The 23457-nt window shown below is 42.4% G+C and overlaps 3 protein-coding genes across 3 annotated transcripts; 1 reads left to right on the forward strand and 2 right to left on the reverse strand.

The window, feature by feature from the left end:
- Nucleotides 1–21: 21 nt before the first annotated feature.
- Nucleotides 22–9347, reverse strand: esr1 (estrogen receptor 1). The gene is made up of 10 exons (XM_070925534.1): nucleotides 9337–9347; nucleotides 8239–8664; nucleotides 7004–7224; nucleotides 6065–6181; nucleotides 5284–5477; nucleotides 4863–5016; nucleotides 3392–3530; nucleotides 2181–2314; nucleotides 1367–1550; nucleotides 22–343 (listed from the first exon to the last, which is right to left on the reverse strand). The coding sequence occupies exons 1-10, from the start codon at nucleotides 9345–9347 to the stop codon at nucleotides 22–24; spliced, it is 1902 nt and encodes a 633-aa protein (XP_070781635.1).
- A 1611-nt stretch (nucleotides 9348–10958) lies between these two features.
- armt1 (acidic residue methyltransferase 1) lies at nucleotides 10959–14346 on the reverse strand. Its single transcript, XM_070926005.1, has 5 exons — nucleotides 14250–14346; nucleotides 13758–13863; nucleotides 13397–13638; nucleotides 12969–13134; nucleotides 10959–12601 (listed from the first exon to the last, which is right to left on the reverse strand). Exons 1-5 carry the CDS (start codon nucleotides 14309–14311, stop codon nucleotides 11819–11821), a joined length of 1359 nt encoding a protein of 452 aa, XP_070782106.1. The 5' UTR covers nucleotides 14312–14346; the 3' UTR covers nucleotides 10959–11818.
- A 3919-nt stretch (nucleotides 14347–18265) lies between these two features.
- Nucleotides 18266–23047, forward strand: zbtb2b (zinc finger and BTB domain containing 2b). The gene is made up of 3 exons (XM_070926255.1): nucleotides 18266–18340; nucleotides 20924–21104; nucleotides 21631–23047. The coding sequence occupies exons 2-3, from the start codon at nucleotides 20932–20934 to the stop codon at nucleotides 23045–23047; spliced, it is 1590 nt and encodes a 529-aa protein (XP_070782356.1). The 5' UTR covers nucleotides 18266–18340; nucleotides 20924–20931.
- Nucleotides 23048–23457: the final 410 nt, after the last annotated feature.

The raw sequence follows: 23457 nt of genomic DNA on the forward strand, positions 1-23457 counted from the left end.
TGTCGCTTGTTGTGCTCCGTCTCATAGGATGTGGGTGCAGGAGCGGGACCCTCCGTACTGCAGGACACCTGGACCTGTGGGGGCTCTGCTCGGGTTCTCATGGCTGACTCGGGGTCCTGAACTAGAACCAGCTGAAGAGGAGCCGCCGCCGCCACTGCTGCTGCTGCTGCTGTTGTTGTTGTTACTGGTAGTGAAGGGAGGATCTTCATCAGCCTGTGACCAGGACTGAGCTGGTTTGTCTGGGCGGTGGATGCGGTGAGCGTCCAGCATCTCCAGCAGCAGGTCGTACAGAGGCACTTTGTTCTTGCACTTCATGCTGTAGAGATGCTCCATGCCTTTGTTGCTGCGGGGAGAGTAGACAAAAGGGAGAAGAGGAATTAGAGCGAGGTCATGAATCATGAATGAGTGTTAAAACCTTAATCCTAGCGTTAAAACATACTTTGACTTCTACTGACCTCGAGCTTGTAGTATGGTTTTATTCATGTTTTAATTTGCCCTTCAGTTGCTTTTTCTTCTTTATTTATTGTTCAAGTTGTTATTTACTACTCTCTTTGGAGAATTATCTTGCGAAGCACTTTAAAGTTAATAAGGCTGGTGTTTTTATGTATTTCTTTACTATCCTCAAATATGTGTTAAGTCTGTCTCTCAATACTTCCTGACTTTCCTACCTTGTCTGTAGCCCTGGGCCCATTTGTTCCTCCTAAAGATGGAAATCTTTGAAAACAGGTTGCAGATGTATGGTTTCATTTTTAAAAACGACTCCTATAACAAGTTCAACACCATCGTTTTTAACAAACATTACTCTAACAGGAGAAAGTAGTGCATTTGATGGGGACTACTCTCTGCAGCGGAATAATGCAGGATCGACTCAACATAAGATGGCAGTGCCCATGATCATTGTAATGAAGAGAGATGTCACCCAGTGTAACAGTGTGGCTCATTGATGTGTTTTTAACAGTTTTTGGACACACTGGAGGTCTATGGTACACAGGAATAATCGCTATCAGGCGCTGGATTCACAGACAATACTTGGTTTTGTTCTTTATCCTTTAAGCGCTGGTTAAACACTTAACTCAATACATTGTTTTATTGTGGTTCATATACTGTGATATACTTGATCTACAGCTATCAGTGAATTGAAATAACTTCAAAAGTCTGGACATGAGACAAAGCATCTGCCTGCCTTTTATTTGTGATTCATGCTAAAAACCAGCTTACCTGAATATAGTCAATCAATTATCTTTCTATACAGAGCCCAAACCCTTTTAAAGCATTGCTCAGCACGACTCTCTGCAGAACATGATGAAATCGAAAAAGATTTTTAATATGGTAAAAAACAAAAGAGACCTGTCTAATTTAATTTCACCTCATGTGTCTGATGTGGGAGAGCAGGAGCAGCAGCTGGGCCTGCCGCCTCGACTGCTGCTGAGCCGAGCATCCTGATTGGCTGATATGATGTATGAGAGCATCTGTGATGGTGTCCAGCATGTTCTGCACTGCTGTGGTGTTGTGGAGCGGCTCCATTGTGCCGGTGCAGAACGAGAAAGCACCTGACGGAGGAAAAACATAATGAGTAATGCACCTCGTATAGATAAAACTCAATCAACCTGCTACAGATTCAAGCTAAAAACAAAAAACAACAATTTTTTTACATTTTCTTGATAAGAGACCTGACTAACTCGTGCATACGAGAGCAGAGCATTAATTGCAGATGCAGTGTTGCCCACACAGCAATCAAAAGTTCATCCGGCTCTGGCAGCTGTGTCAGTAGTGTCATCTCAATGGTACTTCAGTCTACTCAGTTTCCCATATAGAATACCTCAATCTCCGGGACAAACACAGCCCTCTGTGCTGTCTCATGTTGTCATGGAAACAGTTATCAGCCATATTGACGGTGCAGGCCTTTCCAGAACACTCTGTTCGCCTAATGAGCCTGAGTATAGTTCAGAGCTACACCTCTGTGGGTGTAGTTTGACGCTGTTCAATATTTACTCTCGGGAACAGAAACGGAAATGAACAAAACTGTGTAGAATTAAAGAATTAAACTAGAGAGCTTATGTTTTCATTAGAGAAGTGTCTCTGCGTGTCCACTGTCAGTGTTTCCAGGCTTCAGTTTACTCGTAGTTACCCTGAAAATTTTTCACAAGAAGGTGAAACTGTCAACACACATGTTGCCTCACCAGAGTTGAGCAAGATGATAGCTTTGAGGCAGACAAACTCCTCAGGTTTGAGTTTGAGCATGCGGAAGCGGGAAGCAGTGGCCAGCAGCATGTCGAAGATCTCAGCCATGCCTTCCACACAGTCGCCTTCGTTCCTGGAGAACAGAGGGAGAAATGAGGAATTGTGTTTAGATATTAGAGATTCTCTTTGTCTTCTTCTGAGATTCTGTGAGTCATGCATGAATAAATATGATTTCAATACAACATAAAAGTCAGAGTGCATTTGACAAAAACAGAGCCCAAGTTCTGAGCTGCAGCACACCGTCAGAGGAAAAAAGGGTTAGGGACTTCATCTGCGACCACGAAACTATCCAAAGAGCAGCCAGATAAACAACTAATGGACTGAATCACTGCAACGCTCCATTTGTCGGCACAGCTGAAAAGTGATGGAAAGATGGATAATATCCAGTGGTTGGAGTGCAAGATAAACTTGGACAGCACAGAGCCAAGGGAATTTGTCCACCCTGACCCACAGCGTTTTAGTCATCACATCCAATTGGTGAGGACCAGGTTTTAGAGATAATACTCTCTAATACACTTTTGAATCAAATGGGACCATCAGGCACATCAGAGGGTAAAAGCTCTGTCTGCCTGTCTGCATGTCTCCCTCATCCCTCTCTCTGTCTCCACCTATCTCTCTTTCTCTCTGAGGGAGATACTGTGGTTTGGCGAGCTTGTTTACTTTGAACACGGGGGGAAAGTGGAGGGAACAGGCTGTGCCTGCGAAGCAGAAAACAGCCATGCCTCATGTCTCCCTGCATCTCTATTTTCTCATCCTCTCTGTTCGTCATTTAGCTCTCCTCCGCATCCTTCCCCGTCATCTCTCCCTCCGTCGTTCTTCCTTTTCCATCATTCCTTGCATTGAGGCTTTGATTAAATCTCTGTCCTGGTTGCCAGCTCAGCACTGTAATGATGAGGGGGTATTTCAGGTTAGAGAGAGGCTGCTCTCCTCTCGGTGGGGAACATGTAATTAGTCTTTCACTCTATGACGGGCGTGTTGGGAAGGCACAATGGCTGGCAAGGTGTGAAATGGAAAATCTACAATGCTGATGTATCACTCTTAAGATCTGTTTGAGAGTGAGAGGAAGATAGAGAAATAGGGAGGAAAAGCAGGGACAGAGAGATGAAAAAGTATAGAAAGGTGCGTGTCACAAAGAAGTCTTTCTCGCTACCTGTCCAGTATGAGGTCCTGTGCGAAGATGAGTTTGCCGGGGCAGTGGGTGGACCTCCAGATGAGCCCGATCATCAGCACCTCCAGCCACGAGCTTTCCAGCAGCTGCACCTGGTCATGGAGGGACAGCTGCAGGAAACCTAGAAAAACACACACACAAAGTGCACATTAACGAGGACCAAGGTGATCCACAGCGAGATAAAGTAGATTTAACACTCCAGAAGCCATCTGGACTCTCCAAATATATTCATAAACACTGGACAGTATGTGTGGGTGTTAACTACAGTATGGTGTGGAATATTAACAGTCCCAGAGTTAAATGTTTTCGGTGCACCTTCATCCCACTCATAAAAATAAAGAATAAAGAATGCCCTTGTTTTCTGGCAGGGAATGGCTACTTAAATGAAACCATCTGCAATCTCTCTGCCCTCATAAGAAGCCTTATCGCTGGCTCTCAGCTGTCTCAATTCATATGTAATTACAGCCAATTCATTCCCATTGTCCCCCCACTCTGTACCCTGTTTGGGACCCCTTGCAATTAAAACTGTGTGCCTTTGGGCTTTTAGTGACGCACAAGGTTGTAATACCTCAAAATCAGGATTTACTCGCATAGAGAGCTTGTGTGTGTGTGCGTGCTTGCATGCAAAAGGGTGATGTGTCCTATACTACATTTAGGCTCTACGGGGTGCCAGCAGATTGGCCAAACAATCCTCTCAAAGGTGATGACTGTAATTACCATCACTGTAATGGCTCTGCATTTGTGTGTGTGTGTGTGTCTATGTGTGTGTGTCTATGTGTGCTTCCACTATAAAAGTCTCCCATCACCTTGCGGTTGCATAAGCAGTCAAACAATCTGTGGTCACACCCACCGTCACTCAGTACATCTGTACATTTGAATGTTTCCAAGCTTTTCGAAAATATGTCCTAATTTGGACGAGGCATGTGATAGATGTCATGGTGCTCCAGCAGAACCTGACTCACATGTTTTGCACCGACCCTCACCTATGTACTTACAGTGTTTTTGAATATCCAAAGCTACAGGCATAAGCTTGAGGCCAACTGTTTGGACAGCTATCTGTGGGGTTCCAGTCAATGATCATCCACAACCACTGAACATTAGGATATTATTGCAATTTCCATAAGCCTAATTCCTTATCAGCAAGAATTTGATTAAACTGGAAGTTACCCTTCTGACCTAAAGACCTGATGACGTTAAGAAAATAATGTTTGCACTATGAGGCTTTTATTTCACTTGGATTCATATCATCTTAATAGTCTTCCTGACAGTTTGTGAAGGAAGGACATTTATTAACTTTATTCATTTTTTATGTTTTTAGTAACCAGAAAGGGAATATGAATATCTTGAAGAAACATACACTGCATTATATAGTCATTTAAGAGGGTTTGTACTGCTGACAAAGAATTGAGAATATTTATTGGTGTTGTGGCTACCTTGCCACTCTAAGCAGTACCTGGAAGCTTCTTGGCCCAGGCGATCATGTGGACCAGCTCCTTATCAGCCATGCTGGTGAGCAGGGTCATAATGGTAACCTCGGTGTAGGGTCGGCTCAGCTTCTGACGAGAGCACAGCATTGGGGGCTCGGCACCCTGGAGCAGGAGGAGCACCTGTGGAAGCAGCAGATAAACAGTTGCACTGTCAGTCCATTTAACCAGAAAAAATATAAGCTGCTGTCCTTCAAACTGATTTAAAGCGACTGCAAACATCTTGACACCCACAAACCTCATTGCCATGAAATTTGGTTTGAATATTCATGGTCCCCGGAGGATGATTCCTGATATTCCTTTCAGATCCAAATTTCCTCCTGGTTAACAATTTGCACCACATCAAGGTTATTCAAACACAAATGTCATTGTCTCCATATGAATAAGCACCTGGTCAGGAGGCATGCCAGTCACCGGTGATTTTCCTCCTCCACCACCAGCACTGCTGCTGCTGCTGCTGTGTTTCCTCCTGTCCTGAGGGGGCACTGTTCTGTGCTCCGGGTCCTTAGAGGCCTTGTCTCGGTCACTGGTGCCAGTACGCCGTTTGTCACGCCGCAAAACACGCCCACGGTCCTTGCGCACACCTTAAGCACAAAGAGGGGGTTTACTATAAAATAACAGATACACTAACTAAAAGCCACTAACACACATGCACACAATCACACACAAACTCATTTTCCTTTTTCCTAACTCCCAAATAACTTCATATCCTGTTCCTACCACAAAATCCAGCAGTGCAGATTAAATGGATGCCTGTGTGATTCAAGAAGTATGAAAACAAAATGTGGGTGTGTGTTAATCAGTAGTTGTACTCCTTAAGAGGAAATCACTTCAAGGTCATGTTAAAGTTAGTCTCAACCTTATCTGCATCCACCAGCACTCTCATATTTATATTTCTCAGCAACAAGCCACGATTGATGGCAATTAATTTGTTCAGAAGAGCAAGGGCAATCAGATGAGCTTATTTTGCTGACACAAAAACAATACACAGAAAAGCTCAATTTGCAAACAGAAAAACAAATCATAGAAGGCTTATTAAACAATTTATTAAAAATGACCAAAAAAGAAACAATAGGAAAACCAATAATAATGCTACTGAATTCAATAATAGACGGCAAATTGCAAAAAAGAAACGATGGAAAATATGCTGTCTGCTGGTGTTTCTACCCACCTCCTTTCATCATGCCCACTTCGTAACACTTCCTAAGACGGCAAGCCTGGCAGCTCTTCCTCCGATTCCTGTCAATAGTACACTGATTGGTTGCTGGGCACATATAGTCATTGTGACCTGAAATGGAAGAAAATCTATTACTTCAAACCCCTCACTCCAGGGTTCAGTTCAGATTTAGGTTATTTAGTAGACAGGAACACACTATTCCCATTTTAAATGGATCTGAGATGGAGAAAATTAAAACATGGCATCTTGGCTTTGTCATTGCCATGGAGACTATTGGTTTCTTTATGACCGGTCTTCCATTGCAAGATACGTTGAAGCATCACATCACAAATATGACTAAGCAACCGACAGCAGATGTGTGTGGTAGGCAGCAGTACACCAAGTCGTATGAAAGACATGGGACGCGAACGAAAATGGTTCAAACTTGTGAGTGGAAATAGTAAAAACAGTAAAAACAAACAACAAAATTCTACTCCCTCTATGTTGCATCTCTCCATTTCACAAAGTCACAATTTATGACATGTATTTGACTGCTTATTTATCTGTAGAGGTAACAGGCAGTTCACTAAACAGCTGGCACACTAAATCATCACCCTTCACCATCTAAACTTTTATTTTCTCTGTTGTGGATGTTCTTTAGATTCCCAGATGTGCCAGATTAAAACACACAACATCTTATTGACTGACAGTGCTCCATTTCTTTCTGTATTTACAAAGTCGACTATTGTACTGTCAGTTATGTTCTTTCATATGGTTACATACAGATACAAGAAAAAGCTAACTGTAGTTCATGTCTAGAGTTTTAGGACATTTTCGATATTTTTTACATGAAATTTGAACACAAAACTCAGACAAAATAAGATATGATCTTTCACAGACAATCACAAGAATTACATCCATTGGTAAGATGGATGAAGCAGACAGATCACCTACCCTGGATACTCCTCTTAAAGAAGGCCTTGCAGCCCTCACAGGACCACACCCCGTAGTGGTACCCAGAAGCATAGTCACTGCACACAGCACAGAAACGCATCTCTTTGGCCATCTCAAACCCTCCGGCTCCAGCCCCCGACTCCCCCACACTGTATGACTCGTCACTGGTGGCACACTGGTCCTCTCTGGAAACCGGCTGTTGACTGGATGGGACACTGGACCTGTTACAGGGCATGGATTTCAGCTCAGTAAATTAACTCTCATTCACACGATGATTAAGCATTTTCACATAACATATAACTATAAATTACAATAAATTGTGATGCAGATTAAATAATATAAACAATAGCTTTCTTGCCATAAAATATAGCCAGACATTTTGTCAAAAATTGCTCACATAAATGTTAATTAAAGATCAATTCTAACATTTACCACACAGACTTTAATTTGACAGAGACAAAACCAGAGTGCCATTTTCCACCTGAGCCAGGAAGCAATCTGTACGTGCACGTCTGTTGTTCTTACGTATTGTTCCTTTCTCAAGGTCCTTGACAAAGTCCTTAATCTCTGGAATTAGAAACCAGGGCAAAGCTTGATCCTTTCTATAGAGATAGTGGCAATGTTTTGTATAAAGCAAGAGATTAAAAAAAACAATGCGGTTATATAATTACGTTTTGTTTATAACTGCATTGTGAGGACTGAGTAGAATGCCAATGCTATAATACCTGAGTGAAAAATATTAAATCTATTTAAGCTTCGCACGACCACTCAATAGCAAACACAAAGTCAGTAGAGAAAATAAAGTAAAATTAGGAAATATATAAAAGATATAAACAAAATGACATATTTCTTCATAGATATGATTCTTTAACTTTGTATTCTAATCATGATGAAGAGGGCAAAAGAACCATACTGGAGAAACAAATCTGACGGGTCTATTGATGTTCCGACTGCACTGCTCCTATCAGTTAAATAATCTAGAGCACAAACAAAACAGTCCGATTCAAGCACTGGAGGTGGCACCTCTCACAATTGACTTACCCTCCCATGAGGATACATTACTAATTTCAGAAGCAATGGAAAAAAATACACCAACTTCACTTCAAAACAACCAAAGCAGTGATTCATACCTGTGGATACAGAGTCTATAAAAATAACTTTTTTTCAAAGCACACAACAGACACTTTTCTCCACCTCTTTTCTCTCCTGATGAAGAAAAGAATGTATTCCCTCACCTGTAGATGGGTGTTGAGGTGGTTTCCAGATAGTGGTGGCTGGGCGGGTGCATAAAGGGGCTGAGTCTGGGGCTGGAGGGCACAAACACAAGAGGACTGGTAGGCCCACTGCCCAGGGACTGAAGGCTGCCATCTGAGGGTGGTCCGTGGGCATCCAGAGGTGCAGAGTAGTAGCCAGGGGTGGAGTGGCTGTAAAGAGGAGTCGGGGCAGGGGTGGGGGCGGCATAGTCGTACGTCCCTTCCAGGAAGTCCACGGTGGCTACCCCTCCGGACCCCCGGCTCTCCTCAGGGTACATGTCACTGAGGGAGGCACGCAGTGGAGGCGAGGGACGTTGCGGGGAGAGGTTCTCCAGCTCTGAGAAGGCTGGGCTGATCCTGGGTCCGAGTACTGGTCCGCAAGGCTGCCTGCTCTGCACCGGGCTCTGCCTGAGCAACATCACAGCACAACAGCACTGATAAGCAACATGATTTAGACTTGCTCTCCCATTTGCTGGGAGGGGGAGTGGAGACGAATGGTGCTCTCCCTCTTTTTACTCTTTCCTCACTCTCTCTCTGTCTCTCCTGCCTGTCATGCAACTTGACGGGTCTACTATTCTTCCAGTCCCTTTGCCCTATCTTCCTTGAGCTTCCGCCCACCAAGCTCAACAAAAAACATCCAAAAAGACTCCTCCCAACTTCCTTAAAGGTTTTTCGTCAGCAGAGCCTTTCTCTCTTTTCCTCTACTAATGTGTAGGAGGAAGGGAAGGCTGGTGGGATAGAGAAAGACGAGGATGGACAGAGAAATAGTGATTCCCAAATAACTTCCCTATCCTCTCTCTCACTCACCACTATAAAATGTCCTGTTCCCACATTTTCTTACATTGAAAAGCTTTTATTGGTTGCTGCTAGTATCCAGAGAAACTGTTAACTAGCAGTAAGCTGTTTCATTTAGCTGACACTCAACACAGCATGACGTATGGCGTTCTATTTCCAGCCAGATTATTGAATACACCTGAGACTCTGCAGTAAATCAAATCACTGTGGAAATGAGAAACATTAAGACAATGTTTTTTAAAAACGGGGGCTAAAAAGAAAGAAAAACCAAGATACACTACTCACCTCTTACACATGAATCATCCTCATATCTGCTGTGCAACACCGGGCTGAGCTTTCTCTCTCCCTCACTGCTTTCCTTTCTCATCTCTCTGACTCTCAGACATCTAGCTGGACTCATTGGACACAATGGGAACAGTGGAAAGGTTAAAAAAAGGATAAACAAATTAAAGATGCAGCCAAATCGATAAACATGGTGTGTTTAAGTGCCAGGTCACCATAACACAGCAAACAGAGCAGGAGGTCAGATTTCATTCCAACGGCCAATAATTACACAATCAATCCCAAACGAGGGGATTGGTGGTTATTTTAATCATAACCTAATTTTTATTTTTTGATAAACATTACAAAGTAATAGAGAGAAATTTCAGAAAACCATAATCCCTTTGTCATTTCATTGAAAGGATGACATATAGATCAGATTATATGGCATAGTTAATCATTACTTTATCTGGGCAAGTCAGGGATTAAATAGAACACTACATATAAACAAATCAAAGCAAAGGGGCAGAGTATTTATGCCGAAAAAGATAGAAGAGAGCCAGGAATCCGTTTAGACCTTTAGACCAAGTGTCAACGTAAAAAAAAAAAAAAACTCCTGAGCTCAAACACTTCTGAGAAAACTAATAAACTATAAATGTAGGTATTGTTTTCAAACATTCATGGCTGATGTAAAACAAAAAGAGTTCCAGAGTTCAATGTAGAAATAATTATTTAGTGCACACATTTGCAAGAGGCCATTTCCAAATTGTGAATTTCAAATCCAGTGATAAAAAATGAAAATCACCAAATAATTTGGAGTTTCAATTTAAATATACTTATTTCCATGTGATACTGTCAGCTGACGCACATTGTCAGTTATACAAGAAATTCACAAAGACGATCACAAGCAACTATAAACCTCCCCCACTGAGGAGAAAACCTGAATATTTGGCACAGAGACTTCATTTTCTCTCCTCTGCTCAACATCTTTCTTGAGTAAACAGCCCAATTTTCAGGACATGTCAGGTCAAGTGGAAAACAAGTAGCCCTGATGATATTTTTTTTTCTTTGCATTTCCCCTGGAATAAAGTGAAGACACTGTTACATTAGAAAACAGGAAAATGAAGAGTGAGAAACGAAACAGCTAAATCACCTAAATTGCTAGGGATAGGCTGCATCTCTCCGTAATTTACTTCATTTTCACAACAGACCACATTCACAAAGCATGTCAGCAGCCTAAATGACACTGTTAAGTTTTCCCAGCTCATTCTGGAAATTGTAACACATATGTTGCAGCATTTCCAGCTGTTTTGATGGCTGCTTTTATAGGTCCACCCTGACCCTGAGTATATGAAAGGTCAACGGGTAAGTGCAGAGTACATTCACATTAGTGGTGAACATTTAAGCTGTCTAATGAAGGATTATTTTGTGTACAGAAGCATTTGGCTGCACATGCATGTAAATAAAATACTGTAACAGCACTTGATCAATGTTGATTGAGACTACTAAATTGTCTGAACTCAAATATAAAAATGCCAATTGCTCCATAAAAGATACTCATGAGAAAACAATGCTGTCAAAGAAAGTCATTATTACCCACATCTTTCATTTCTCATGCTTGTAAAGTATGACAGTGAGGAAAAAAGGCCAGTCAATGCAGTTCTTTATTAAATCAAGCTCATTAAGGAAAATGATATTTCCCCCAGCAACACTGAGGAGAATCCAGTTAACATCACCTCTGAGGTATGGACACTGAAAATGAGGATTTAGACAATATAACAATGTACACAGAGACATCCACTTTTTTGTATGAAGATACAGCAGTCTGGGGTTCCATTTTAAACTAAACAAGCACATGTCATCACTGTTATTGTTACACTGCCCCAAATGACAGTCTACCTTCTTTCTGAGCCAAAGAGTTATTAAATGATGTTATGATTAGGTGAGTTGTTTACATGTTTTGATGCATGCATATCAATAACACTGAGTGGAACAGTAAAATAACCTAAGCTGAGCTGAATAAAAATTAAAATAACTATATATTACTTTACCATCACTCTCCTCAACTGCATGCAAAAACTAAAGTATTGCTGCTCTGGGATGGAGATTTGTCAAGCCCAATTATTACTCAATAATTGTTAACAGCATCTATATTAACCTGTAAACATTTTGACTCAATACATTGTGCGAGACACATAAGCGATAAAATGCACAACACATAAGGTATTTGCTATAAAAAGCAACCTTGATGTGTTACCGCTGAGGATAATTTTGACACTGTAAACAATTGTTGTGTTCAAATCATGACACGGTACAAATCTGTAGTGAAAATATCTTTCGGTTACTGTGCATTTCTGTATGAAACATGATGACGTCCTAACTGATGATGGGGAACAAACACATAACTTAATGGTCTTATGGCTTAAAGGTAACTCCTGCTTATGATACTTCTTTCTGTAATGTTCTTATGAATCCACATCTTCCAAGTGAGACCCTGAGGTCAGTCTTACTGTTCTGACTTTGGGCTGTAGAACTGAATGACAGCGTACTTGCCACTGGTCATCCAGTCTGGATCTTGGGAGGTGAGCTTCTCTCCTTGGCCCGGCTGCAGACCTACCTGAATGTTGGCCTTAAGAGTCCTCAGGCTACACAGTGGTGCAGGCCCAAAACCTCGTAGTGCAGTATCGAAGCCCACTGTGTGATCCCAGTCCCTGTCCCCCGTCAGCTTTCTGTAGTTGAGATCCCCTTTAAACAGCACCTGGTCTGCCCCCTGCAGGGTCGCGTACAGGTCAGGAGCATCAGCTGCCATGTCACAGAACTCATGGGGCTGTGTCCAGAAAGGATGGTCATGATAGGACCACACACCCTCCTTCAGGTAGCTCTGCCACTGGACACCCCTCTTGGACATCCACTTGTGATTGGCCGCCATGGTCTGTCGGATGGTCCACTGAAAATCGTTAGCTGTGACATCAGAGACAAACCATGGGAAGGATTTGCCGTGAAAATGGACCTCACGGACAAGGCCGGAGGAAACCAGGAAATCTGCTAAGACCAAGTCAGTGACTAACTCAAAGCCAGCATTGTCTAGAACAATGTCCACTCTGCCTGCATTGGTTCTCCCCGGCTGTCCGGGCCTCTGGGCGGAAATAAGAGTTGACCATACCATGTTGGAGTCATCCACCAAGATGAAAGGTTGTAGGCTGTTGAGGGAATCTATTGGACTGGCCTTCTGTGAGTTGTCTTGGCCAGCAGAGATAGACAGATCACACTTGTTCCCCCATAGAGAAACCTAGAAAGAGTCAAATAAAAAAGTTAAACCTGACCCTGAATAGGATAAATGATAGATTAGTTTGTATGGCTTGATCAATTTGTCACATCATTTGTCACATATTTTTCATTGACATCAGTGGCCAGAAAGGAGGTTGACGAGAGTGGTGAGACTGAACAAAAATATTAATGTCATTGGCGTAAAACCAAAACACTGCACTAAAATGTTCTGTAGAGCTGAGGAAGCTGCAGAGTTAGGTAATAATTATACTTCAAGCAACCTGTTAAGATTACACATCATCATTGTTGATATAAAAATGTTGATTACTACAGCTTTTAATTTTGTTCACTTGATTGTTATGTACTGAGCTATTGCAGAAGATACTGACCTGTAGCAGTTTGTTAAAATGCTCAAACAGCTGATTCTTAGAGAGTTCCTCCATGCTCTTGTTGACACCCTCCAGGTATGTACATAAGGTCATCACAGCCTGCTGAGACTCAAAAAAGCTCTGAGTCTTCCCCTCATTAAAGACGTCATAGTCACTGATGGGAGGACTGAAATAAAAGCAGAAATAAAATCATGACTGGGGGAGAACATCATATTATAAAAAGATTATAAAGATATTTACTTCTGCTAAGGATGGACAATATGCCAATACTATACCGTTTTGCAGTCCAATGTGACTATATCATATAAAAAACTTGTCCAATGATTCTAAACAAATATAGTGATGTATTGCACATAAGACCCGTGCTCAAAAGCAGGAAATAGGGCAGCAATAAATGGTTCCCATTAAAAGATGAAAATTCTTCTCACTTGAGCCAGAAGGCCTCCTGTATCCTGCGGTACATGTAGCACTCCATATAAAGCCATGGAGACTTGAACCAGCTGACGGACTCCTGGTCCCCTTGCAGTCTCTGCTGTCGCTGCATGTACTGGTTCCAGGACTCTGTGTCTTGCAGGCCGTCTGTCAGGGTTAGTACTGGCTTATCAGTTTGCAGTTCATTCCTCATCTTAGACAAAAGAGATATTGTTTGCTTCTCTGCCTGGATACCCTCCTATATGAAAACAAAAGAGGAAACACATGTAAGACCAAATTCAAGTTTTCAAATGAGCCTCGTAATTCCGGAAGTAGTTAAGAAAAACTCGAACTCAGCTTATCAATAACAATTCTTACCTCTCCGTATTCTTCAAAAAACTTGTTTTTGTTGCGATGTATTGTGTCTATAACTTTGGTCAGGATGGTCGGCAGTCTGTCTCTCACAGTCAAATAGGCAAATGACCTGCAGAGAAACCATTGGAATTACACTGACACTTCTTGATACTGTAGCAAGTGTATGTACTAGTAAGCTAGCGAGCTAATTAACCTAGCAAGATGTAAAGTTGGCCCTTGCTTTGCTGACATTTCGACTGCAAAAATTATACTTTCTAGTATAACAGTAACGTAAACAAATATTGTTTTAAGTTAACTGAGTCAACGTCATATGCTTGCATGCGTACACTCAGTTATTACCAACTTAATGAATTTCTGTTAGCACCAAGCTAATGCTGCTGCAGGTTTGAACACGACAGTCCAAATTTCATGAAACCTAGCCGTTTAGATACAGCAGTGTAGTTACACACGTTATTAAACATGATGACAAAGTAGTTAAATCAGCTGTCAACATACCCAACCACTTTGGCAGACAGTGAAGGAGGAACTCCGTGCACAGTTTGACCAGCCGCCATCATTTTCGCAGTAAGACACCGTTCAAATTCAAACTTTATCGACACAATTGCCAGGACAGGAACCAAGTTTAGGGGTCTGCTTGAGGCTTGAACGCGACGTGTAACGTTTATCTTTCGGTGGATGTTACGCGGAAAAGCAGACTGTATCACGCTTGGCGTCCTCTGTTTCTGGTAACAACTATCTTACATTTTAGTATTTCTTTCCTGGTTCCCTGTTCACTTAGGTTTTATTTAGAATTCGATGCTACCATCTAGCGGTCAATGTGTAAACTGCAACGTTGGCAAGTTGTGTGCCATGCATGGTGTTGCTGCGATAACATTTTAATGATGCTACATCGTGCCGTGTTTACTTGAACATAACTCGCTTTCAGTGCCACATATCAACTTTAAATCTTAAAGACTTTAGTCTTTTCTGAGGTGGATCAAAGAGTGGCACGCGCTGCCGCATTGCGCATGGCATTCTGTTGTTGCAGTAGCACCCCGAGCATCCCTTGTTGTCCAGAGCAACGGTTGTCATGGAGACATTGATTCGCCCTATCGGAAAAGGGCAGACCCCCATCCCCTCCCCAGGCTTTTTGGCGGGAAAAGAAGGAGGGGTAGATTACGATTTTGGTAAAAGAAAGCATTTCTCTAGTGAGTCCCTGCTGGAAACCCTGATTAAATACTAATATACACGAGTATATGGACGTATAGTATAGTGTGCACAATGTGGTTAAGTAATTTGTGAGTTTAAAATAACTTAGGTTTATGTAGTATATTATAATAATATATACTTTTTTTTCGGTGAGGCACGATAAGGCTTTTGGCTATCAAAATATCATAATAATTCTGCCTGTACCTATCGTCTTTGCAAACAACAGTCTGTGTCCTCAAGACTGTTTTTGTTGCTTTTCAGTTTCCATTGAAATATGAAGTCTAAAGTAAAAGGACAAAACACACTTGCGTTTCAAGTAGGCCGAGCCCATATTGGTCCCTCCCTTGAACATAATAAGAGCATGGGCAGCAAAGTAATCACATAAGGTTTACGGTCCATTTTGGAGTTGGGAACCGGGACGCTCTTTTTGGAGAACATGACCAATTGATTGGCTGCACCCACGATCACTAGGCTGGAAAAATACGCATATCAATTAATTCTCGCAATGTTTTTCCCCCTCTCTCTCAGATCAGCCCCGGTCACTATGGGAACCCGGTGGGCCGTTGTCAGGATGTAGGGTCCTTGGGAGTGGGAGTCCAGCTGCGTCCACCTCCGGTGTTCATCCAACGCCGGCCTCCCATCCCCCCACCGGGCCCCAGCCAGGCCGGATCTGTTTTTCTAAACCGAGAGAGGAGTGACTCACCACTCCGGTTTCAAAACAGGCCATGAACGGGGAGGGGGGAGGGCAGCAGTTAACGTTAAAGGCCCTGTTTAAACAGATGTTTCAGCTCACCACGGTCGCCTCATGCAACAGTGGGCTTATGAAGTATTTCATTTGAGCGACTGACTATGTTGTGTCGCTTGAAATTGTGCACTGACCAAATCAGACGCAAATCTCACTGCACATTTTCACATTTTAAGCAATTTCATGCAGACTGTGCTGTCGGTTTTGAAAATGCATTATTGCAAGAAAAATCAATTTAGTGGAAACCAGGGGCAGTCATGTGAAAGTCCAGTCTGCATCTCTTTTGAATAAACTGTCCTGAGAAAAAGAAAGTCAAATAAGAAAGCCATATGAATAGAAGCAGACGGGAGTACATTGGGTTTCCTAATGGTAGGCTAAAGCATTATCTTACAAATCTATTGATTAGAATGTATTGATTTTAATGATGAAAAACAGAGAGCCACTGTGGTAACAATTTATCTGCTTCTTTCAATAAACCCCTGCTGTGGGCCTTTCAGTAAAGTAAACATGCTTTTGTTCTGCTGTCATTACCATCTCTACCAGTGGTCTCAATCAATCTTTTGTTTGGAAACATTTAGTTTCAGTAAATCTGTGAACAGGATCAGATCCACGTCTGTTGTTTGTTGGTAGGACAGAGACTAAGGTCCTCAGGCCCTGCTTCATAGACATTTCTGCCCCCTCCCATGTCTCCCATCTCCTTTTACAAACAGACTCTCCACCCATTCTTTGCCTGCCTAGCAAGCATTTTCAGAGCTACAACTTGCTTAGTCCTCCTTTGGACTCCATGTCCTAAGGCTGAAATGCAACTCTGTAATGACAGGTCTGTAAAAAAAGTTGTTGTTTACCCTGGGACAACATCCACCAACTCACTGATGACAACATCTGATGACAAAATATTGACATGACTCCAAAGTGCGTTTGTGCAAAGGTCCACTGCTTCCGTCTACTGGTACTTCTTTCTGTTCAAAAATGGGTTTCTCATCGACATTTGAGTTGATCAATTCACAGGCTTTTTTGACAGGCAACCCTAATAACAGCGTGTCACTTAAGAACCCATTGAGGGTTTAACAACAAGCAGGGGCAATTACTCCTTTCACACAAAAGCAACGAGTCACACAAATTGTGTTTGCTGTTGGTGTGATTGATTGGGTTTATCAAGGTTATTCAACCTACGGTGGGTCCTTGAGACTGTTTTCAATGAGGGATTTACGCAGGTCTGACACTGCTTGGCTATGGTATGCAAGGGTGAACACACCTTACTATGCACTGGTTTGATCAGGTAAACTCACTTGTTAAGTGCTTTTAGTAAAAGTATTTTTTTCCTATGTAGATATTGGCATCAGTTAGATCTCATTAATAGGTCTAAGATTGTCACCCTTTTTCACCACCGTATATCAACAGAAACAACTTTCCCAACAAAAGGGAATGTGTAGGTTTCCCCCTTATTTGCAAAGATAATTCATATCTTGCTTCCCCAAAATGGCCTATAGTGAAATAAAAGCCTTGTCAAGGGTGAATCGTGAATCCGAATATATATATATATATATATATATATATATATATATATATATATATATATAAAACTTGCCTTGCCTTATCACTTACTGTAGTTTTTTTTATTATATTACTATTAGATGAGATTACAACTTCTGAGAGGAATCATTTTCTGAATATATTGTACAATTCAAGGTTTTCAACTCCACAAATAAAAAAAATGACAGTGGGGCCTCTCCCTCACTCTATTACACTCAAAACTAAGGCAACTCAAACTTTTAGCGTGTCTATTTTTGTCAGCCTCCACTTATACTAGTCTTTGAGATCAAAACTTTAGAGAAATTAAAATAATGAATTATACTTACCGTGACTAAATTAGTTCATTGGCAAATTTACTAATTTGTGGTAGCATTTCATTAGTGACTTCATGTTATTTTATCTACGCATGATTCTTCTGTGTCCATTGCTCATTATCTAAGTAGATTTTCAAAGGGGAAAATCACTTTATAATGGCCATACATATTGTAATCTCTAAGCTCTGGAAACATTTTAATATTCGTGTTATTAAAGCCAGAACCTTGCTTTGATGTTGGCATAATGACCACTGAATGTGTATATGTTAACATTAAATATGTGTACTTCCTCTAAACTTGTTGAAAACCTGGTATCCGCTTAGCTTTAACGGAAAATACAGATGCAAATGTGAGGCGACTGTGAGCAAATCGATGTTATTTCGTTATTTCTGTGAGAGAGGGTGAGGGACAACACACGTACACTCACACTTCGGTTTTAATGTTTAACGTGTCGTTAACGGCAGAGACAGGGCGATTAACTACTAAACGGCTGTCAAAAAAGCTGGCTAGCGGGGGTTGATCTCACGGCGGTTACACAGTGCGGGAAATTAACGTTAAGTCAACCGCCCCCTTGCTCAACGGATTTTACAACGGCTGTTTTTTGGCTGGTTTTTACCCACAGTCATGTGATTGTAACGTAAAACCCCCTAACCGGAAAACAACGACGGACGACCCTCTCCACCGCCAACGAATGCTGCGTTTGCGAGGAACAGTACAAGCTGCTGCGAGCCCAGAGAGGACGGACGAGTCCCCGGTAACAAACAAACAACGGCGCCACGGCAAACTCCAATTTAAGCGGAGTGCAGGTACGGCTGTTTTTCAGCTACATACTCACCCGTTCGTTTACTGGCAGTGTTACGTTATTTGGCTACTTGTGTGCGCTTTGGCTATCTGTAATTGTCACGGGGAAGTTAGAAGAAACGCATTCGTGACCAACCCCATCCCCCTTGCGTCGCTCGCTCTTTTCCCGTATGTGTGTGTTGTGTGCGCGCGCTCCCGCGTGCATGCATGTCCGTTTTCTCGCGCTAGCGATAGCAACCGAGAGAGACCCGAGGCTGAAGCAGGAGTCAGTCGAGGCGCGCTCGTTTTGTATACTGCCTGTTAATGCTTTATGTACTTTAGCTGTTTTTTACTATTCGCATTATTGAACAGTTTTGTTCCCGTAGCGGCGTTGCCATCCTGACATGCTCTCCTCACAGGCAGATTTAACGGCGTATTTTCAGAATAAGAGAAAGATTCACTACGGAAGTAACTGTTCCACGTGTCTACATCTCATCAGGGGCGGTGCTTTATTGTTGCAAACAAATAAGTATTGATCAACACATGGTACTGAGGCTATTTTGCTGGGTACCAAGTCGAATTCACATGATCAGAAGACAGTTGTGTGGCTGATCAATGGTACTGTCATGCTAAAGCATGGCTATCAGGCACACATTTATAGTAGTTCTTCAGAAAACTTGTAAGATCTGTGCAGCCACCGAGCAACCATATTGGAGGCTCTGTGGCTAACCTGAAGGCAAAACAAATATGTTTTCTTACACAGCTTAACTAAAGCCTTTGTGGCTCATTGTAAATGAATATAATATAATATAATTTATAATTTAATATCATTTAAACAGTATTGGCTATCTTCTAGGGGTGCAACTGCAAACAAATTGTGATGAAGAAGTAAGAACCCAGCAAAAGGGTCAGTGCAACCATTACTGAAAATATGTATTTGTTAGATGTATTGGAATGCTGCAGGGAGGGTGAGCAGCTGCAGCTTCAGTCTACAGTACCAAAAGATGAGTACAGTCAGTTGCAAATTTTTTTTTTAGGTACATCGTTATAAAACATGGCATGGTTACAATGTTCAGTTTATGTTGCCACTATTTTAGGGACATAAATGCCACTATAATGAGATGTGTTTAGTCTGTGGCTAAAACGAATAACTATTTTCATGATCAATTAATCTGCTGATTATTTTCTATTAAGTGTCAGAAAATAGTGAAAAATTTCCATTATAATTTCTAAGGATCTAGGGTGACATATTCATGAAGTATTCAAATTGTTTGTTTTGTCCGATCAACTGTCTAAAAATTTAATCAACACCTGTCTAAAACAATTTCAGCAAGAACTGGACTTTATAACTTTTATGAAGGTAGGATTTATTGCAGGAGTGTTGTAATAGACTGCATTATTTCTAGTGATGAGTACCTAATAAACTGAGTGCATATTGAAGGTATGTGTGACAAGAGGATGGTTGCCGGGTATTTTACATATTTCCGTTCCTGTAAGTCCATTGCACAAGATGCGGAAACCTACCCTTTTCCTGGAGCGCTACAGTGCCAGCATCTTTGCACTCTGACCTCTCTGATGAAATACATATGTGTTTCAGTGCTTTTGTAACCAGCTGAGGGTATGCAGAGTTATACATTTCTGATTATCTGAGTTAAATTGGCTGATGAGGTATGTCATCTTCCGTCTTCATACCTGTCTTAGGCTGTGTGGTATGGAGAAAGTGTTGGAGAAAGGAGATTCCCCCCGGGCTGTTTCCATTCTCCACTGGGAGGGTGTAGAACCAGTTCTGCTTTAGGAATGTGTGTCGACACCCGTTACCCTGATCATGTGATGGCCTGAAGTCCTTGTAGTCCTCCAGTGACCTTTAGGGTCAACAACACCCATCTCATTGGTCAGCAGAATGCACAAACCTCTGAAATGTCCCTTGAGATTGAGTTTGGACAGCTTAGGCATTGTGCAAAAGGATGTTTCTTCAAAGTTCTCAAAGCACAGACAAGAGCTGTAGACTAGATAACAAGCACTACTTTATCTACTTTTTCTCTGTGCCTCACTGATATTTGAAGACCAGAAGCCTCTGTAGATCAGTTTCTGCAAGAGTGGATCTCTATTCAAGAAGGAGGAACAAATGACACGCTGGAGGTGTAGCCTATATAGATTATAGATTTTGAAGTGTTTGGCTCTGTAGCCTTGTGTCAGAAATTGGACAATATTTTGTAATTAGCTTACATGTTCTAACTAATATTAATCCTAAACCTACCACTAGTCCTGCTGTTCAAAGTTTATTTAGAAGAATGTTTTCAATGTCTGATGTCCTGGAAAAAATTTGAATTCACAAATAACTTGTTTATAGTCTTAATTACTGTTGCAAAACATGTCCAAACACAATGAACAAATTAGACCATGTTTTTGTTTTGCTTAACCATACCATTAACCATAGTGCCAGATATATTGTCTCCAGTGTCACAAAATGATTCTTCACTGTTGTATTAAGTTAGCCTTTACAAGGTCGTTCACCACTGTCAGCCTGGCCTCTTTGTGGTCACAATAAACTCTGGTCTCCTTCCAGACAGGAAACTCATTGCTGCTTGTGTCTGTGTGCCTTTGTGCAGGTTGAAGAATGGAGTTGGCCAACCATGGTCTTATCCTGCTGCAGCAGCTTAACGCTCAGAGGGAGTTTGGCTTCCTGTGCGACTGCACTGTGGCTATAGGAGATGTCTTCTTCAAAGCCCACAAAGCTGTCCTCGCTGCCTTCTCCAACTACTTCAGAATGCTCTTCATTCACCAGGACAGGTACAGGACAGGAATGTATTAATAGTGGTATTGGACACAAGCTCAATACCAAGCTAAGATAGTTTTTGTTGTCACATCACAGAACTTACACATCTTATTCTGACGCTAAAACCTACATGTACCATGTCATAACATTGGCTTGTTCTCATGTTGTCAACATTGAAAGGATCTTTTTCCTCTGTAGTTGAGCACTGGATTGTATCTAAAACTTTTTAGTGTGATGACCCACAACTAATGTCAGTGTTCGATCAATGGAAGTGACAAATTGGAAGGTCTACAAGGGCATTAAGATCAAACCGTGGTTTCTATGCTGCCCTGATAATGTCTGATTCCCTTAGACCCAAACATATTTCCCTTATATAGTAAAGAAATGAGGAGCAATCACTTTGCCCTATTGACCTTTCCTGTTGACAGCTGAAACCTCTATCAACTGGTGCTGCTGTTTATAATGTAAAACATTATCTAGTATTATCAAGACCTCGGACGTCATTTGTCACTAGTTAACTGTAATGTCTTTGTGTTTCAGTGACTGTGTGCGCCTGAAGGCTGCTGACATACAGCCAGATATCTTCAGCTACCTCCTCAACCTGATGTACACAGGCAAGCTTGCACCCCAGTTAATAGACCCTACACGGCTGGAGCAGGGGGTCAGATTCCTGCATGCCTATCCACTCTTGCAGGAGGCCAGCCAGTCTGTGTATTCCCACCCTGAGCACAGCATCAACCTTTCCACCTCCCTCTACGGCATCCAGATCTCTGACCAACAGGTCGCGCTTTCAGCTAGGCTGCCCAATCGACGGCAGCTCTCCTCACCTTTTGACATGGAGCAGCTCAGCTCAGAGGGGAAGTATCCGTCCACGCCAACTGCCACAGCTTCATACGCAAATTCCTTACCGTCCAAGCTAGCTTCCTCCCCCCTAGACATGGAGGCCTCAACCAGTGGCACCAAGCCTACAGTCGAGGAGGGGGGGATGGACTCGCTAAGTGCAGATGGTTCCTCAGTCAGTGCCATCCTACATGTAAAGCCCAGCATCATGAAGAGGAGTTCCTCCTTTCGGAAGCATTACTCCTGTCATCTGTGCAGGAGCCGATTCACCCAGAGAAGCATGCTGAGAGAACACCTCCTCCAACACACCCAGGCTCTACAGCAGACGCCAGCTGAGCCCAGCAACGCACTCTCACCTGTCATGACTGGAGAACATAGCATGCTAGAGGTAGAAGGGGTCTTAAAGGGACACAGGGCAGGGTCAAGTGCCTTGGCTTCCACTACAGCAGTAGAGGTAATCAGTGACAGTGAGCAAACACCTGTTTCGGGTACCAACTCGGACTCTCCCCGAGCAGAGGTGTCCACGTCCAGCTGGGGAGTGGGAGGATTAAATTCTCAGGCAGACACACCGCCTCCGTCAGACATTGCGGACATCGACAACCTGGAGAGTGCCGACTTGGACAGGGAGGTGAAGCGGCGGAAGTATGAGTGCTCCACCTGTGGGCGCAAGTTCATTCAGAAAAGCCACTGGCGTGAACACATGTACATCCACACGGGCAAGCCCTTCAAATGCAGTGCTTGCGGCAAGAGCTTCTGCCGGGCCAACCAGGCAGCCCGCCACGTGTGTCTTAACCAGGGGGCCGACACCTACACCATGGTGGACCGACAGAGCATGGAGCTGTGCGCTGCGGGCGACGACAGCAGCCAGATGGAGGCGATGTTCTTGGGCTCGTCAAAGCCTTACAAGTGTAACATTTGTGCGACCACCTTCTCCAGTCCCAATGAGGTGATCAAACACTTGTGCTTCACCCAAGGGGGATTAGTGGGGCTGCAGGGCAACACGGGCGCAGGGATGCTGCTCCAGCGGGAAGAGTTTTCCAAAGATGAAGGCTCTGATTTGTCCAACTCTGGCACCCCACTGGAACCCATAAAGACTGAGGAAATCCTCGTAGAGTAGTGCCAAAACTGTCTATTTGTCCTTTTTAACATGTATGTTTATTTTCTAAATTATGGTTAATTGGTAAGCTAAAGGTGAAGTTAGTCAGGGTATGTATGTTGGAGGTTCTCAATCTACTAAAACTGTTTTTTTTTGGAGGGTTTTTTCTTTTGGCCCTGTATGTATGACAAAAAAGTGTATTAAATAACAAAGTAATTAGTCAATAGCTCTCTGGAGTTCAGTCCAACATCATTAGAAAAGCAAATAACATTAACATTTGACTAAAGGCTAAGTTGAATACCAATGAAGGAAGAGGTAACTATTATCTTGTTTCATCTCATAATTTTACTGTTGGTGTACATTGGTATTAGACTCTTACATGTTAGACTGTACCACATTTTTTCACAAGAGCTACCGTTGTGGTCAGGCTG

The sequence above is a fragment of the Enoplosus armatus genome, chromosome 19 (genome assembly GCF_043641665.1).
Source record: "Enoplosus armatus isolate fEnoArm2 chromosome 19, fEnoArm2.hap1, whole genome shotgun sequence".
In the NCBI taxonomy this organism is placed as follows: Eukaryota; Metazoa; Chordata; class Actinopteri; order Centrarchiformes; family Enoplosidae; genus Enoplosus; species Enoplosus armatus.

What these genes read in the sequence shown, in the direction of transcription:
- armt1 (XM_070926005.1), bottom strand. Translation starts at nt 14,311, where the DNA reads ATGATGGCGGCTGGTCAAACTGTGCACGGAGTTCCTCCTTCACTGTCT. An exon ending in CTGTCTGCCAAAGTGGTTGG is followed by an intron (nt 13,864 to 14,249) that starts GTATGTTGACAG and finishes GTTTCTCTGCAG; the next exon opens with GTCATTTGCCTATTTGACTG. An exon ending in CAGGAGGCCTTCTGGCTCAA is followed by an intron (nt 13,135 to 13,396) that starts GTGAGAAGAATT and finishes CTTTTATTTCAG; the next exon opens with TCCTCCCATCAGTGACTATG.
- zbtb2b (XM_070926255.1), top strand. Translation starts at nt 20,932, where the DNA reads ATGGAGTTGGCCAACCATGGTCTTATCCTGCTGCAGCAGCTTAACGCT. An exon ending in CTCTTCATTCACCAGGACAG is followed by an intron (nt 21,105 to 21,630) that starts GTACAGGACAGG and finishes TTTGTGTTTCAG; the next exon opens with TGACTGTGTGCGCCTGAAGG.
- esr1 (XM_070925534.1), bottom strand. An exon ending in CTGGCATGCCTCCTGACCAG is followed by an intron (nt 5,017 to 5,283) that starts GTGCTTATTCAT and finishes CTGCTTCCACAG; the next exon opens with GTGCTCCTCCTGCTCCAGGG. An exon ending in CAGGACCTCATACTGGACAG is followed by an intron (nt 2,315 to 3,391) that starts GTAGCGAGAAAG and finishes TCTGTTCTCCAG; the next exon opens with GAACGAAGGCGACTGTGTGG.